Raw genomic sequence first — 17,659 nt, forward strand, 5'->3', positions numbered from 1 at the left:
AATGGATTTAAGCGAGTTTGACAAGGGCCAAATTGTTTTGGCTAGACGACTGGGTCAGAGCATCTCCAAAACTGCAGCTCTTGTGGGGTGTTCCCGGTCTGCAGTGGTCAGTATCTATCAAAAGTGGTCCAAGGAAGAAACAGTGGTAAACCGGCGACAGGGTCATGGGCGGCCAAGGCTCATTGATGCACGTGGGGAGCGAAGTCTGGCCCGTGTGGTCCGATCCAACAGACGAGCTACTGTAGCTCAAATTGCTGAAGAAGTTAATGCTGGTTCTGATAGAAAGGTGTCAGACTCCATGCCTCGAAGGGCCAGGGCTGTTATATAAATCTATGTAAATTGCATGTTGCTTCTCACACTCGCAATTAATTATTATTCTTGATTCCACCACCTCAATACATTCCATACCAATATTAAATCTTCCTTTTTGGATAAAAGAAAGAATGAAATACTTACAAATGCACAGCGATTGTCACCTACACACAAACAGTAATTCATTTTAGGCAATCCTGTTGATTAAAACACATTTCACAAGCACAGTGCGATTGGCAACAAGAAGACACAATACTGGATGAGCCCCCAGTCTACACTATCCTAAAGAAATTTGGCTATACGACCAGGTCAACTCAAATCTCAGTCTAAAAGTCGATCTTAGTCTTAAAATTTTAATATTATTTCTGTAGGTCCTGACTTTCACTCTCATTCTGAGAACTAAACAACCAGATAACTGTCAATGGTCATTTTGTAATACTGGCCATACTGACCTAACATGCACACTTGCAGCCCAGCATGGTTCATAAATCATGTTGTCCTAATTTGAGAATGATTCTGTCCTTTATATTCTCCATGGATCTTTAAAAATATGGCCCCTGCATTACAGGTCCTTAGGACCGGAGTTAAGATCTGCTGCATGAGAGGAGTTAGTGTCCGACACACAGAAAAACAACCTTACATTGCATCTTGGTTTCAAAGTTGGCATATGCACATAAAAACAATAAATAAAAACATTTTTAAAAACATTTATAGAAAAAAAGCATGCACTTTGTCCTTCAGACTTGTTAAGGAATCTTTTTGTAAACAGTAAATTTTGGCAACATGCAGTGTGAACTCCCAGCCTCAATCTTTCACTCAGGCACCGTGTTTCTAGGCGACAGGTTCCTCTGTTTGAAGTACTGGGTGACCTGTTGAGGCAGCTCGGCCAGAACTGATTTGGCTAAAGTTTCTTTCGGCGCCTGTGAAAAGAGCAAACATATAATCACAGTGTATTTATATATGTAGCATTTAGCAGGTGTGAGTTAGGGGCCTTGCTCAGGGGCCAACTTAACCACTAAGTTACCACAGAGTTACCAAATCCACAATTGGATGCCATGTCAGAAGGTTGTGCAGCAGTAAAATACACTAACATCTCGAGCTTGTGAGTTTGAATCTCAGCTCTGCTACCGGCAGGCTGGGCGCCTACATTAACAATGATTGGCTAGTTCGTAGGGAGGGTGCCAGAAGGGATTCCTCTAAACAGATGCAATTACGACCAATTCTGGCTAACCGATGGTGCCTGCACAGAGACGGGGGATAATGGGGATCAGTGCCTGATCTCCCTATGCGAGACTGAGCCCCATATGAACTCCTGGAGGGGGCATGTGTTAGTCACGGCTCTCCTTGGTCAGGAGTGGAAGTCAGCATCAGTAGAGAGGAAGCAAAATGCAATCACAGTTGTAGCTTAGTGGCTAAGGTACTGGACTAGTAATCAGAAGGTCACTGGTTTAAGCCACACCATTGCCAGGTTGACGGTATTACTGTCACAGCTGTAAGTTGCTTTGGATAAAAGTGACCACTAAATGTCAAAAATGTAAATGCAATCGAGTAAGTGGACACAACTGGATTGGGATGAAAATTGAGAGATAGATATGCTCATCAGTTTATTATAATAAGTCTCTTGTCAATAAAATAAATCATTGTGGCAGACGCACTAATCTGGTAAGGAAGTGATGAAGACACTTGGTGCTGCTCTACTCAAATTTAATTTCCATTTGTTGCAATGGCTGCTGCAGGGACTGTTGTATGCTCAGTTGAGGAAGTCACATGCCATGCAAAACACCCACTCCTACTCCCACTGAATGCCGTAGAGCTGATCCAGCACACCACAGCACCAGAAGTATTGATTAAATAAGTATGCTGACAATTTGAGGTTAAATTAAATAGAATAATATAAACAGAGTAACACCACGGAGCTGCAAACTGCCACTGAAACAGTAATACATACACTGATCAGCCATAACATTAAAACACCCTCCTTGTTTCTACACTCACTGTCCATTTCATCAGCTCTACTTACCATATAGAAGCATATTGAAGCATATAGTTGTACAATTACTGACTGTAGTCCTTCTGTTTATCTGCATGCTTTGTTAGCCCCCTTTCATGCTGTTCTTCAATGGTCAGGACTCTCCCAGGACCACTACAGAGTAGGTATTATTTGGTGGTGGATCATTCTCAGCACTGCAGCGACACTGACATGGTGGTGGTGTGTTAGTGTGTGTTGTGCTGGTATGAGTGGATAAGACACAGCAGCGCTGCTGGAGTTTTTAAACACCTCACTGTCACTGCTGGATGGAGAATAGTCCACCAACCAAAAATATATCCAGCCAACAGCGCCCCGTGGGCATGCAGCGTCCTGTGACCACTGATGAAGGTCTAGAAGATGACCAACTCAAACAGCAGCAATAGATGAGCGATTGTCTCTGACTTTACATCTACCTAGGTAGGAGTGGACAGTGAGTGGACACAGTATTTCAAAACTCCAGCAGCGCTGCTGTGTCTGATCCACTCATACCAGCACAACACACACTAACACACCACCACCATGTCAGTTTCACTGCAGTGCTGAGAATGATCCACCACCTAAATAATACCTGCTCTGTGGTGGTCCTGTGGGGGTGAACAGGGTGAAAGCAGGCTAAAAAAGTATGTAGAGAAACAGATGGACTACAGTCAGTAATTGTAGTACTACAAAGTGCTTCTATATAAGTGGAGCTGATAAAATGGACAGTGAGTGTAGAAACAAGGAGGTGGCGCATGAGAAGAGTAGTGTGTAACTTTAAAATAACATTAGGTGAAGTACTCACGTTGCGGAAGTCCCTGAACGGTACAAACTGCACTATGTCCCGGACAGCCTCCTCTCCCGTGTAGGACCGCAGTACGCTGCTGTCTCCATCCAGAAACTCCATCGCTGCAAAGTCAGCGTTGCCCACGCCAATTATAATAATGGACATGGGCAGTTTGGCAGCTTGCACGATAGCGTGGCGGGTCTCATCCATGTCGCTGATCACACCGTCAGTAATTATCAGCAACGTGAAGTATTGCTGCAAAGAGGCATTATGGGAAAAGGTTCAATTAATCTATACTTGATGTCATGAAAGCAATGACCACATTTTAAGTGTGCAAATCCATTGTTTCTGGAGACGCATTTCCAGTTATATTAGTACAACAACAATAGTGTAATTCTTATTTTGACTGTTATACTACACTATACAGCAAAAGTATGTGGACACCTGACCATCATCTGTTGGAAATCTATTTTCAAAACCAGTTAGGAAAAATATTTTAATGTTGACCCCTTCTTTGCAGCTTTAACAGCAACATTTATTTATTTATTAGGATTTAAACATGTTTTACACACTTTGGCTACATTCATGACAGGACAGGTGAATCTCCAATTCACCTCACTTGCATATCTTTGGACTGTGGGAGGAAACCGGAGCGCCCGGAGGAAACCCACGCAGACACAGGGAGAACATCCAAACTCCACACAAAAAGGACCCGGACTGCTCCACCTGGGGATCAAACCCAGGACCTTCTTGCTGTGAGGCGACAGTGCTACCCACCGAGCCACCGTGTCACTCCAGTTAAATGATTACTGGATATTCATGATCTTTATTCAGTAATTAAAATAAATAAAATAAATTCCCTAAAATATTTTTTGTCGAGGCAGTGAGTGAGCAAGTGTGAGCAATCCATTAAAAAGTTTAAAAAAAATTACCCATGCAATCAAGAATCATGTTAACATTGTAGGATCAAGGCCACCTAGTTCCTTTCTAAACCTGATACTTTCACTTGCATAAGATTTCCAATAATATATGTATAGCGGTGTATTAAATAGTAGCCTTCATATGTATATACAACATTGGCAAAATTATACAAATATTACATTAAATATTACATTAAGTGTGTTAAACGATATAAAACTGCATTACGAGGCTCATGATGGAATGTTTGGTTAGACCCAACCATCCTCTCCTCGCACTCCAGCAGGCAGAAGGATGGGGGAGGACATAAGTGCTAGAGGGAATTTTACACTGTCACTTTCTCCTCCTCCTGCTGTTCCTCACAGTAGCGCTTCCTCGACTTAAACATTTAACACAGCTTTGCTTCTGCTCAGCAGGCCGACTTAATGAATCTGTTTTCCAGCTGCACAATTGCTGTTGCGCTGACATAGAGCATTTCTTCATCAGAGTCCTGGGGTAATAGAACAGCAAGAGTCCTAAACTACAACCCTGTGGTTCACCCACCCACGCAGAAATGTCAAAGTAAAAATCATGTTTCTTTTCCAAACCGCAGGATGGATTAAAATCTTAAGTAATGGTTGTGTAAATGGTTTAAGGACCTTGTTTACCAGACACAGATCTAACAAATAGAAAGCTTTATTTAATTTCTTTTTCTGCTTCTGATTTTACTGCATTATTCAACCACAAAATAAAAGTTAAAATGCTGTAATGTGTAGGTGGGCGCAGTAGCGTGTTTATAAGGACCACTATGTCCAGTAACCATAGTTTCCATGGCTAAGGTCAATACACAGGCAGATGAAAACAGACTATTGATGAAAATTAATCTATACTTATACTAGATAGCTGGCTCAAGGCTGGAGAAAGCTTAAGAGTAAAAGATGTGATAAAAACAAGATGAGGAAATGACTGAATGACAATCTTTCTACATAAAAAAATCTAAAAACACAAAGGGTTTAAACATACTGACAAGACAAAAAAACAGCAACAGCTAATGCCTAGTTCACACTACACAATTTTTGCACTGATTTTCGCTCGGCAACAGGTGTGATGTGTCGGCTCAGAGGAAACTCAACATTTGCTCGGGGATCAAAACTCGGCTTTCGATCGTTATGTGTAAACTGTTCAACGACTCGTTCCGAGCAGCTCACCGAAAGCTCACTGACTCAAGAAAAATATCTAGTATGTTAAATATCTGGACCTGTCGCTGACTCAAAATCGTGTAGTGTGAAAGGCGATGCGAGCACATTGCAAAGGCAGCGAGTGCGGAATTAATCTACAGCCAATAAGAATGCAAGATACAGGATGCAGGGAGTTGTAAATGTGTGGAACAGGGGCATAATTTAGTTTATGTCAGAATACATTGGCACACACACAAGCTTTACAGTATTTGTGATCTTATCATCCACGCCAAACCATAATACCATCACTGCATTGCAAAACATTTATTTACCTCCAACTCACTACAGAACAGACAATCCCCGCTGGTCATGTAGCCCAATCCACTCTGATTCATTTATTTTTCTTACTGAACTGACTTACTGTAAATGAATTCTACAGCTTAAGTGTGTTTATATCATCATTTATATGGATTATGCATCTTGTACAGTGCACTTATTGTGACAGATACATTAATGCCTTCAACTATGGAACTGATCAATCCAAACAGACTATCTGGACTGGGAGGAAAGAATTTATATTTAATTTATTCATTGTCTGTTTTACCACCACTTTATCCTATTTAGGGTCACAGTGGGTCCAATTCACTGGGCGAAAGGTTGGAAGCACCCCGGACAGGTTGCCAATCCATTACAGGACAAACATACTCTAGGGAAACAAGAGCAAGGGCATATCTTCAATTAACCTGATTGCATGTCTTTGGACTGTGGGAGGAAATCCACACAGACATGGGGAGAACATGCAAACCCTACACAGAAAGAACCTGGACCGCTTCACAGTGGAATCGAACCCAGGACCTTTTGCTGTAAGGTGACAGTGCTACCCACTGAGCCACCATTCCACACAGTTATATCTGATCAATTGTTCATAAAGACACAAATCAGAATACTTCACCCATGATGAACAAATACATAATGTTACATACTGTATATTTAAACACCTATATGGGCTAAGCATTTTTGTCAGCTTATTTGTATTTTTCTTGCATTTGTTTTCTTTACTTGCCTTTGTTTACACTAGTGTAGATTTATATTCTCTCTTTCTATTTTTATCTCTTGTTGGAGACAGGGTACTATTAAGCACAAGAAGCACCGGGGTACTTTTAAATTGAGTGTAAATAATAACTATTATGTCTTTCTACCAAGCAAGAAAACTATTAGTCACATATATTCTTGTCTGTGTTTAGACACCGATAGGTCAGCCCATGTATTCCAGTTCTGTGTCTAAAGCTTCTGCAGACCTAATAATAGTGAAATGCTTTGTCATTAACTTCTGGAATGTTGGAAAAGTCCAAAAATCTGCACCAATTATTTTTTTAGTCCTATACAGTGACTGAAAAATGATCCATCTTCCAAAACTACACTACATGACCAGATATATGTGGCTGGTTGAGTAGTTCCCTCTCTACCTGTTGCACCACTGAGCTGCCAACGTTGAAAAGTTCTAGTCAATAAAAACCCAATTTGTGACAATTTCTTTTGTAATAAACAGGTTTCAAGTCACCATATTTTTAGATCAACTGCACAGTGAGAGAATCTGTATCTGAAGCCATTATCAGAATGTTATTTTCACCTGTGCTCTGGCTCTAATGATGTTTTCTGCAGAAATAAAAACAACAAAGGCTGGAGGTGGTCATGCCACTGACCAGCAAACAAATCCGGAAAGTCTAGAGGGTTCTGCCTCATTAGTCAGTGAAGCTTATAACCAACAGAGGGAGAAGGAACGAACATTTGTTCACTGAATCAGTCTCTATAAATATCTTTAATTGAAAAGGGAAGGCTTGCTTTCTGTTAGGCTGATAATAAGAGGGGGAGAAAATGCAAGTGCAGCGCCTGCTCAAAGCAGCTTCGAAGATTTTTGTAATGACAACCAGAGGCACATTTCAGGAGTTTTCTTACTAAGCAATTAGACGCTGTAGATGCAAAGTTCTGCAGTGAGACTGGTACATGTGCATGTACTAAGTACACAGCCCTATATGTAAGGCCCTACTTAGTTCATGACCGTGAAAATCGCGTCACGGACCGTGAAATGAGCCGTTTCTTGTGTTATATGTAATTTGCTGTGAAATTCAGGCTTTAAGATTTATGTTTAGTGATTTAACATTTTTTATTAACGCAGCATACAAGTGCCTCACGTTTACTGGTTAATTTGCACTATGAGGCGGTCCTAGCAAGCCTACAGCAATTCAGTTATGCCTAGTTCACACTACACGATTTTTGCCCTGATTTTTGCTCGCCGACTGGTCGCCGCTAGATGTGGCAGCTCGGAAGCATCTTGGTGCTCGCTCAGGGATCGAAACTCGGCTCTCGATCGCTATGTGTGAACTGTTCAACGACTCGATCAGAGCGGCTTGCCAAGCGTTCGCAGACTGAAGAAAAATATCTAGCATGTTAAATATCTGAAACAGTCAATTAGTGCGGTGTCGAACTACAGCCAATGACAATGCAAGATACGGGGTGAGGGGAAACGTGGAGTAGGAGCTGTAAAAACGTGGGACAGGGGCATTATATAGTTTATATCATAATACATTGACACACACGTTTTACAGTATTTCTGACCTTATCATTCTTGACAAAACCGTGGCAAAAAATATTTATTAACCTCCAACTCACTATAGAACAATCCATGCTGTTCGTGTAGCCAAATCCACTTGATTTTATGCTGCACATTAGCGCACAAACTTTGATCGCTCGCTACTTGTTGACGTGCATTATTAGACGTGGTATCATTAAACCCCTCATCACTTCTTGCGTTTGTTTTCATGACAAAACGTAGTTTGGTCAGAGAAGCTCGTCTGCGATTCCAGTTGGTGATAGATGGTGTAGTGTGAAACCCCCTATCGCCGATCAGTCGTGTAGTGTGAAAGCCACACCGACTTGAAAGACTGATTACAAGAGATCCAGTTGTGTAGTGTGAACTGTACAGCGACCTGACGACTTGGAAAGTCGTGTAGTGTGAACTTGGCATTAGATAAAGACGAGCTTGTTGGCAACAAACCTTCAGTAGGTTTGGTGTCAGAATAACTTTGGTTATACAGATAATAACTTGATTACCATTGTTACTGGGAACATAATTAGGATACAAATCCACATAAAATGGTTTAATGAGCACAGAATCAATTCTTGTCACAGCTATCTCATCAAGGATTATATGAAGACACAGTGTGAAGTTAATTACAAAGAGAGTTTCTACCACATGCCACACCTTTTCTGTCTTTAATTCCATTTTAGTGCTATATCTTGACTAAACCATATTGGAATCGCAACCAGTGCTCTGACTATAAATAATATGTCATTTCAGTGAATGGTGAGTAATTCAGTTCATTGTTCATTGAGATATTGGCATCAACAGATTCTGCGCATCTTTGCTGGTGATGCTCTGCCAGACCATTATCTCTTCTAGCTTGTTTCAGCAGTTTTTGTGTCTGCAGTTATGTTTTCAGCAAATGAAATGCATGCTCAGTAAGATGGGAGAGTGGATAGGATAATGAAATTGGCCAGTCAAGAATTCCCATTTTCCTTTGCAATGACAGCTGTTTAAACCCAATTTCCAGAAGAGTTGGTGTCTTGGTGTCATTTTGTAAAATGCTATAAACAAATCTATAAATTAGTAATCCTCTATTTAACAGACAGCTGACCAACTTGAATATATATTGTAAATATAAAAAATGTAATTTGATGCCTGTAACAAATTTGAGGTAAAATAAGAATGCAAAGAGGCATATATTAGGATTTTAGAGAGACATACACCGTCATCAAGACAACAACATTGGTTAAAGGTCTATGGTTAGTTTAAGTATCCAGTATATTGGGCTCGTTCTTTAAAACCTGCAGGTAGAGCACTACTCCTGGAGCTTTAGTGTTGAGGTGTGACCTGCCAGGTCCAACTTATTTCCATCTGAAATAAAAAACCTTCATCTGTAAACACCCCAAAAAATCTTCAAAGTTAAACCCACATGTATTTCAGTATGCACTTCCCCTAGTAAAGCCAACGACAATGACCACATTCACACAGAGCCCACACACCAAGCTGAGTTTGACCAGCAGACAGCTGTGGGGGCAATCAGGAACAACGGAGCAGCACTGTTTTCATTAAGCCAGACACAGATCTCGAGAGTTGGTAACACATTTCCACGATGTTAAAGTCACCCGGCACACTGACGGCTATTTACAGACCCACTTGGAATTACTCGGAGCAGCAGAAAGAGAAGCACTGTTCCATCAGCAGTGGTAGATGGAAAGTCTTAAGGAATGATGCAAGGTGGGTGTGGTAAACTGCAGCGCTGGCTCATATTCTTAAAAAGAGAGGATTCTACAGCCAAGATCAGCAGCGTAACAGGATTCCATTAAAGTAATTAAGATTGAGTAGTAAAATATAACTGCACATACTAAAACTAAATTCAGAAATATCTGATAAAAGAATACAGAATACACATAAAATATATTTTTAAAATGCACATTCCCAAAAGATCTACTGACTTAGACCCTTTATGTGAAATTTAATTATTGTTACTGATTGTTTTTCTGTAACTGATGACGAATGTGAACAGAATGTGGAAGAATTAATTTAATTTCACATGTACACAGGTAAAACAGGTGGCTTTTAAAATATGAATACAACTAAAAGAATATATGAACATGTTTAATTAATGGTAGTAGTAGAGCAGTAGTAGAGTAGTAGTAATAATAGTAGTAGTAGCAGCACCAGTAGTAAATGAGTAGTAGTGGTAATAGTAGTAGTAGTAGACGACAAGTAGTAATATGAGTAAAAGTAGTACTAGTAAAGAAGTGTTAGTAGAGTAGTAGTAGATGACTAGTAGTAATATGAGTAAACGTAGAACTAGTAAAGTAATTGTAGTAGATTAGTAGTAGACGTAGTAATAGTAGTGGTAGTAGAGAAGTGGTAATATCAGTAGTAGTAAAGCAGTGGTAATAAATTAGTAGTGGTAAAAAGGGCAATTATTATTGGTAGTATTATTATTAACGGTAGTAGTAAAAGTAGTAGTAGTAATAGTAGTAGTAGAGAAGTAGCAACAGTAGTAGTGGTAGCAGCAGCAGTAGTAAAAGAGTAGTAGTGGTAATAGTAGTAGTAGTAGACGACTAGTAGTAATATGAGTAAAAGTAGTACTAGTAAAGTAGTGGTAGTAGAGTAGTATTAGTAAAAAAAATGGCAATTATTTGTATTACTGGTAGTACTATTATTAATGGTAGTAGTAATGGTAGTAGTAATAGTAGTAGTAGTACAGAAGTAGTAGAGTAGCAGTGGTAGCAGCAATAGTAATAAAACAGTAGTAGTGGTAATAAAGTAATAGTAGTAAAAAGGGCAATTATTATTAATATTGGTAGTAGTAAAATAAGTAGTAGTAATAGTAGTAGCCATAGCAGCAATAGTAGTAAAAGGGTAGTAGTGGTAATAGTAGTAGACTAGTAGTAACAGTAGTGGTAGAAGAGGAGTAGGAGAGAAGTGGTAATAGCAGTAGTAGAGTAGTAGTAGTAGTAAAGTAGTGGTAGTAGGGTAGTAATAGACTAGTAGTAATAGAGAAGTAGTAGTAAATATAGTTGTAGTAATAGATATGGTAGTAGAATTAGTTTTTAGAGTATTATTATCATTATTATTATTAGAAAGAATATTAATAATACCTAAATGGTAAAACTTCGAAACGTGTGAGCTGAGACCAGCTAATGTTGTGCACATACTGTATGTATGATTTTATTTATCTTATGAGACAAATATATAATATTGCTATAAAAACACCAGCATCCTGCAACTGCATAAAGTACAATGCACACTTTACTGAACACACCTTTCTTGTGGGTACTGCTTATGGTAAACAGTACATTCAGATTCAGTACCGTTTTCTTCCCTGCACAGTTTCTTTCGATCCCTCACCAGGCTTTCATGAGTGTCAGTTTACGACCACAGGTTGCTGATGGCTTGACATTTTTGGTTGGCAGACTATTCACAAGCCATCAGCAATATTGATTTGTTTACAAAATTCAGTGATGCTGCTGCACTCTCAGCAGCTCAACACACATCGTGTCACTAGCAGCCAAGACTGATCCACCACCCACAAAAAACACAAATGGAAGTCAGTCTATTTCTTTCAATTTCTGCATATTTGTGACAGTTTTGAACAAATAATTTAAGACAGATAACCTAGGTAAACACAATATACAGTTTAAAATGATTACTGCATTGTTTGAAGCATCACTTACACAGAATCTTTCCAACTATATAAATTAAGCTAAGCGGTCTGAACAAACAGCACACTGGAGTGATCAAAATAAATTTTGGGATTAAGGAGACTTGTATCAGTTATCTACAGCTAAAATGCAATTAGGTTATGCAACAAGACAGCAACCAAATTTTACAAATTTACCAATTTGTGTCAAAATTTCTGGTTTCCTCCCACAGTCCAAAAACATGCAGCCAGGCTAAATGGAGACACTGAATTGTCCTATAGGTACCTAGCCAGTAGGATGCATAAACCAGTGCATTGTAGCGCCGGTCCCAAGCCCAGAAAAATAGGGAGGGTTGTGTCAGGAAGGGCATCCGGCGTAAAAAACTATGCCAAATCAATAATGCGGATCACAATCCGCCGCCGACCCCTAACGGGAGCAGCCAAGGAAACCAGAAACAAGAAATCGGACCGCTTTAAACAACTGAATTCATCTACAACCCTTCTGAAAGCAGCTACTTAAAAAAAAAAATATGTATTACAATAATACACCTAAAGGTCATGAAAATTCATTCAGATTAAGCAATTTGATGATGCATCTACTTTACTTATTAAAAAGTATCGGATCGATATCGGTGATACCGGCCCTGTATTTACTTGGTATCGGGTCGATACCAAATTTTGCAGTATCGCACAGCACAATCACCAACCAGCTGACACACGAGTCGAGACCCTGAATGTTTTTTTCCCCCAAAACTTGGCAAAAACTCGTTTAGGCGAGGAATCGACTCGCGAGTCAGATTCAGTTGGGAGAATCGACTCGCGAGAGGATTCACTTTAATATGAGTAATGGCTTCCAAACACTGAAGTTGCGCTACTTTTTTAAGAAATAAATTCGAAGAGTACTTTTCTAAATGAAGCGAAGAGCGAACGTACGCCAGCCAACTACCTTACCGACTGAGTTTGACTCAGCACGGAGTAACGCTCGGGGTTTCCTTAAATAGGTGAATCGCAGGTGCTACGAGTTAGCGCCAATCAACGCTGTGCCTTATGGGAATTGTAGTTCGCTGGATCAAGGTAATGACTCGTTACATATACAGTACTGTTTATGACAAAGACGTTCCATCTACCCTATATAATCTCACATGAAATATAGGGGAAAAAACATCTCACCATATGGACTATTTTTCCAGAGTAGGAAAAAATGTTAGGGTAGTGATTTACTCATCTAACATGCACAAGTGAGTCATAAGTACCGTTCATGTAGCTAATGTTTTTATGAGCGAAGCTTCTAATGAAGTAAATTATGCCAAAATTAAGCCAATGAAATTATGGCATGCTAAAAACAGTCGTATTTAAAACTACAAAAACGGCATTTAAAAAAAAATAGCCAATTTTCAATAGGAGACAGATCAGGACTGCAGGCAGGCCAGTCAAGCACACAAACTCTAGATCTAGGTACATTCACGTCAGTGGCGGCTCCTGCCAAATCTCTCGGGAAGGGGGGGGGCAATTGTTGCGATGATGGCCAAGGTGACCAGTTCAATGGGTAAATTAAAGCTTAAATAATTAACATCTTAAGTCATCTGTCAGTTTGCCCTCACAATTAACTTTGAACATGGAGAGAGACCAGCTTTACCATTAATCATAAAATGAAGTAAAGCCTTCACCCTAACAATTTAATTCAGTCTTCATCAGATAGCATTTTATTTTAGGTGCAGCAGATCCAGAATAAAGATTGGCATCAGGGCTGATGTGCAATGAATAAAGAAGTACAATTAAACAACTGGGGAGATCCAATAAGTGCAATCACAATTCACAATTCACAATTTAAAGAGATCGAGACACCAGGTTACGTGTGACGCAAGCACGTAAGTGCGAGCCCTCCCGGAACTCATTCAGATTGTATTGCAGCACCTGCAGTTAAAAAAAACAAAGCTCTAACATGAGAGTCTATAGCTGCGTCCGGAATCGCATACTTAGATAGTATGTACTAGATTGGAGGAAGTATGCACTACTCTGCCGGTAAAAAAGTACATACTTCCAGTACAGAAGTATGCAGTATGCACATAACACTGCTACGCACTACATCCGCCATCTTTCCAACGTCAAGTGATGACGTGGGACGTGATGACGTAATATCACCATGGTTACAGACTCATTACAAACCCCACTCGCCAAACTTTTGGATATTTATCGTGTTTTTGTTATTAATTCGTCTTTAAAATGTTTTATTTTATTTATCTTACTTACACTTGTAAACAGAGGACCGCTATCTTTCTTGTTTCTTATTACGCTTCGAACGCCTACGCAGCTCCAGTTGCATTATGGGATACATTAACAGACCGCAAGTGTGCATCGCTTGCATACTCAAACATGGCTGCCCAATAAGTAGGTCATCCGGGTACTTCTCGCATACCTCTTTGTGTATACTATGTATTCGGACATACTAACCGCTCTCGCGTACTCATTTCGCGTACTATTGAGTATGGAAGTATGCGATTCCGGACGCAGCCTATGAGAGCAATCCAGACTGAAATCGCCCAAAAGGGGTGGTACTGTACAGAACACAACTCGACGCTGATTGGACTACGATATTCCGAGGCATGACAGACTCCAGAACAGTCACAGCTGTGATAGAAAAATTTCTTCCCTTTCGCCCTTTGGTGGTGCGTTGCCCGATTGCCCTAAGGAACGAGCCGCCCCTGGGTTAAGGTACTGAACTAGTAATCGAAAGGTCACTGGTTCAACCCCCACCACTGCCAGGTTGCCACTGTCCGGCCCTTAAGTAAGGCCCTTAACTCCCAATTGCTTAGACAATATGCTGTCACGATACTGTAAGTCGCTTTGGATAAAAGCATCCGCTAAATGTCAAAAATGTAAATGTAATGTATGCCACAGTATGTGTGGGATGACAGTTGATTGGGTTGGGGTGCAATTCATGCATTGCCATTCCCGGCTTGTGTGTAGGGTTCCCTATGTTTGCTTTTTTTCGAGAACTGGGTTGTCACAGATGGCCGGAGCATCCTGTCATATTGTGACAACCAGTTCTCAGTTCTGCACTATCCCTGTTTTATTCATTTTCTCCGTTGCGGGCTGATATGTTTGTGTGATGTTTTATTTGTTACTTTGTGTTGGTTGTTTTGGCCAACTTATTTATTTACAATTTTTGCCACAGTATTGTTCTACCTCGTTCTAACATCCTGCATGTGGCTTTATTTTTGTTCTTGCAGGTGCCAGGTTTCACTCACGAGACACGACCCACCCCCATTACAGATCAAGAATGGAACCCAGATCCTCAGGAGCCATGCTGCTGGACTGCACTTAAAATAATAAAAGGGTATGATAGTGGCATGTGAGTGTGCTCTGTAAGGTGAAGGCAGGATGAGCTTGTTTACTATAGTAAAATCTTGCACTTACTGCTGCTGTGTCCTGCTGCAGTGCCTGTGAGGCGAAGCGTGCCACATGGTTGATGATCGGGGCAAAGTTGGTTGGGCCATAAAAGCGGATGTGAGGTAAGCATGTGGAGTATGCTTTAACGATGCCCTCAACGCCTGCACACAACACAGACTAGCTGCCATTAAGGTCATTTCAGGAATTTACCATCTCTAATGTTTAGATTTAACATGCTTCTATGTTTAAAGGTATATGGGTTATGTAAAATAATATGTTATAATGTACAGGATGGTGCATTTATTCATTTTCTTACCTGCACAAAATGGGTTGGTAGGGTCAAAGTTGATAGCAAATTCATGGGACACCTGTAATATAAGGTGACAAATTTTTATGTTTAACAGCCATGACACCATGCACACCAACAATCGCAGTGAATCAAACACTGTTGCTTCAATATGGTACTTAAATCCAAAACTGTTTACTGTTGTCTGCCTCTGCTGGGGGTCCCTGATTGCAGTTGAGGTGGGTATATTGCTGCTCACGCCTCCTCCGACCAGCGCGCAGCCCTTAGAGGAACCCTTTTTCACCTATGCACTCTGCACAGCCGCCTCTCTATCTGCTAATCAGGGTCCTTACACAGTTTTTGAAGACCCCACCCACATAGACCGGTCATCCCACCCTAGCAGAAACGTGTCTGCTGCAGGAACTGCCTATTATGCCTGCTAGATGGCGCCCAGCCGACTGGGTTTCGAACAGAGGAGTTCAGAATCTCATGCTGGTGTGCTAGCGGAATATCCCAGAATACCCCAAAATTAATTTAATCTTTTATGACATTAGTATATTTTTGATGCTTATATTTGGCCACAAATAATGCACAATGTGACCGATTTTTACAGATTATTTTAATCAATAATAATTTAGTTTCTCCGCAGCATCGGATGCTCCCTCGTTCTTGCATCAAAATAGCGTTGAAATTTTAAGATACCTTAGTAGTGAGCATATTAAGACATCTAAGATTACGAACAGCCTCTTTCTCAGGAGTGCGCATAGGATGGCGGAAAATGCTGTGTATGTAGAGAGTTTTCTAGGTTTTCGAACACACCCATGGTGTACGTGATAAAAAGTGCATCAACTGCTTTGTATGACCTCCAAAACCCAGTTCTAGCTGGTTTAGACCAGTTTCTATGTTCTAGCTAAGAAATCTCTTTTAACAGTGGAATCTTCCACTGTCCTACAAGGTCGCCAACAAGTATAAAAAGATGTTTGTTATAATTATCCTCTTAATACACTCCATTAGGGATGTAACGATGCACCACAAGACAGTTAATAATCGATCCAAAAATTTCACGATTCAAATCGATTTGACGTGTAAAATGAATCGATATTCACTTTAAACAGCAGAGGGCGCTGACGCTATACACCTCGCCTGATTGACGTCACTGGCGCTATGCGAGTGGTTGCCAGATTCGGGGGTTTTTAGCCAAATTGGGCTCAATTCAAAATTGTTTGCACTTACCTCAGAAATAAAAGGGCATTCATTATTTAGATGAATAAAAGATCAACACAAATACAGTATTTTATTTATTTATTTATTCCCTTTTTAGCGTGTCCAATTGCCCGATTGCGTCATGCTTCCTTTCCACCAATGCCGATCCCTGCTCTGATTGAGGAGAACGAAGCTAACCCACGCCGCCTCCGACACGTCGGCAGCATGCCGTATGCATCTTATCACCTGCACTTTGACGAGTGCAGTGTAGCTCAGCATTGTGTACGGAGAGACACACCCTGAGAGCACCCTTTTCTCATCTCTGTGCAGGCTCCATCAATCAGCCAGCAGAGGTCGTAATTGCACCAGTCATGGCAGAGACCCCATCCGGCTTAGTCCCGCCCATCTGAACAACAGGCCAATCGTTGTTCATGTGGCCGCTCAGCCTTAGCCGGCAGACAGAGCTGAGATTCGATACGATGTATTCGAGATCCAGCTCTGGTTCCAGAGTGTGTTTTTACTGCTGCGCCACCTGAGCGGCTTTTATTTTCTTTTTTAAGAGAAATAATAAAAGGAAACTTTGTCATAATTTGTGTTCAATTTCAGTTAAAAAAATCTGGAAAAAATCGTATCGTGAACCCAGTATTGTGAATCGCATCGCATCGTGGGTAGAGTGTATCGTTACATCCCTACACCCCATACAACACAAGCTTTTTATTATTATACATTTAGTGCCTTTTGTCAGTTGGAATATTTTTCATATTTATCTACAAATTCTACATTATTTTAGGGCCAGAGAAAACATGCTAAGAGGTTATATCTGCAACCCAGGCTGTCAGTTGATCTTTTTTGTAATATAGATAACACATTTCTCCTTTCCTCTTTTTCTCCTCGTCCTCTCACTTGTACTCTTCATCACTCCAGTGCCATGGGAACCCAGATGGGCTGACAGTTGCATAATCACTGGGATATGCATGCATTATATGTTTTCTTCATCTCACAATTTCTGCCAGTTTAGAATTCTAATTGCCCTTCACTCATCTATTTAGCATTTTTGCTCTATGTTGCTTTAATTCATTCAGTCTCTAAGGTGAACAAACTGGACCTCACATAAAAACAAAAGCACACATTCACTCCCACATTCGAGTACATGAGCACACACTTTCCTACCTTCCAGTCTGGTGGGAGCTGAGCCCCGAAGCCAAGCGCTGGAAATCTTTTGTCTCTGTGGACAGAAAACAGAAATAAATCCATTAGAGTTCGACTACTGCACAGATTTGAATCTGAATACTGAATACTTACTTAAACTGTTGCTTACAATAAAACTTGGAACTAAAGAATGGAACTAAACCCTTTGGAATG

General features: G+C 40.5%; 1 protein-coding gene across 1 annotated transcript in view; it reads right to left on the minus strand.

The window, feature by feature from the left end:
• Positions 1–1,043: 1,043 nt before the first annotated feature.
• Positions 1,044–17,659, minus strand: part of cpne2 (copine II) — a 37,623-nt gene continuing 21,007 nt past the window's right edge. The window contains exons 11-15 of the mRNA XM_063004701.1: positions 17,468–17,522; positions 15,125–15,176; positions 14,836–14,969; positions 3,123–3,359; positions 1,044–1,232 (exon numbers count right to left, since the gene is read on the minus strand). Coding sequence (XP_062860771.1) covers positions 1,125–1,232; positions 3,123–3,359; positions 14,836–14,969; positions 15,125–15,176; positions 17,468–17,522 — 586 coding nt within the window. The 3' untranslated portion in view covers positions 1,044–1,124. The remainder of the gene's footprint in view (positions 1,233–3,122; positions 3,360–14,835; positions 14,970–15,124; positions 15,177–17,467; positions 17,523–17,659) is intronic.

This window comes from Trichomycterus rosablanca, chromosome 11 (genome assembly GCF_030014385.1).
Source record: "Trichomycterus rosablanca isolate fTriRos1 chromosome 11, fTriRos1.hap1, whole genome shotgun sequence".
NCBI lineage: Eukaryota > Metazoa > Chordata > Actinopteri > Siluriformes > Trichomycteridae > Trichomycterus > Trichomycterus rosablanca.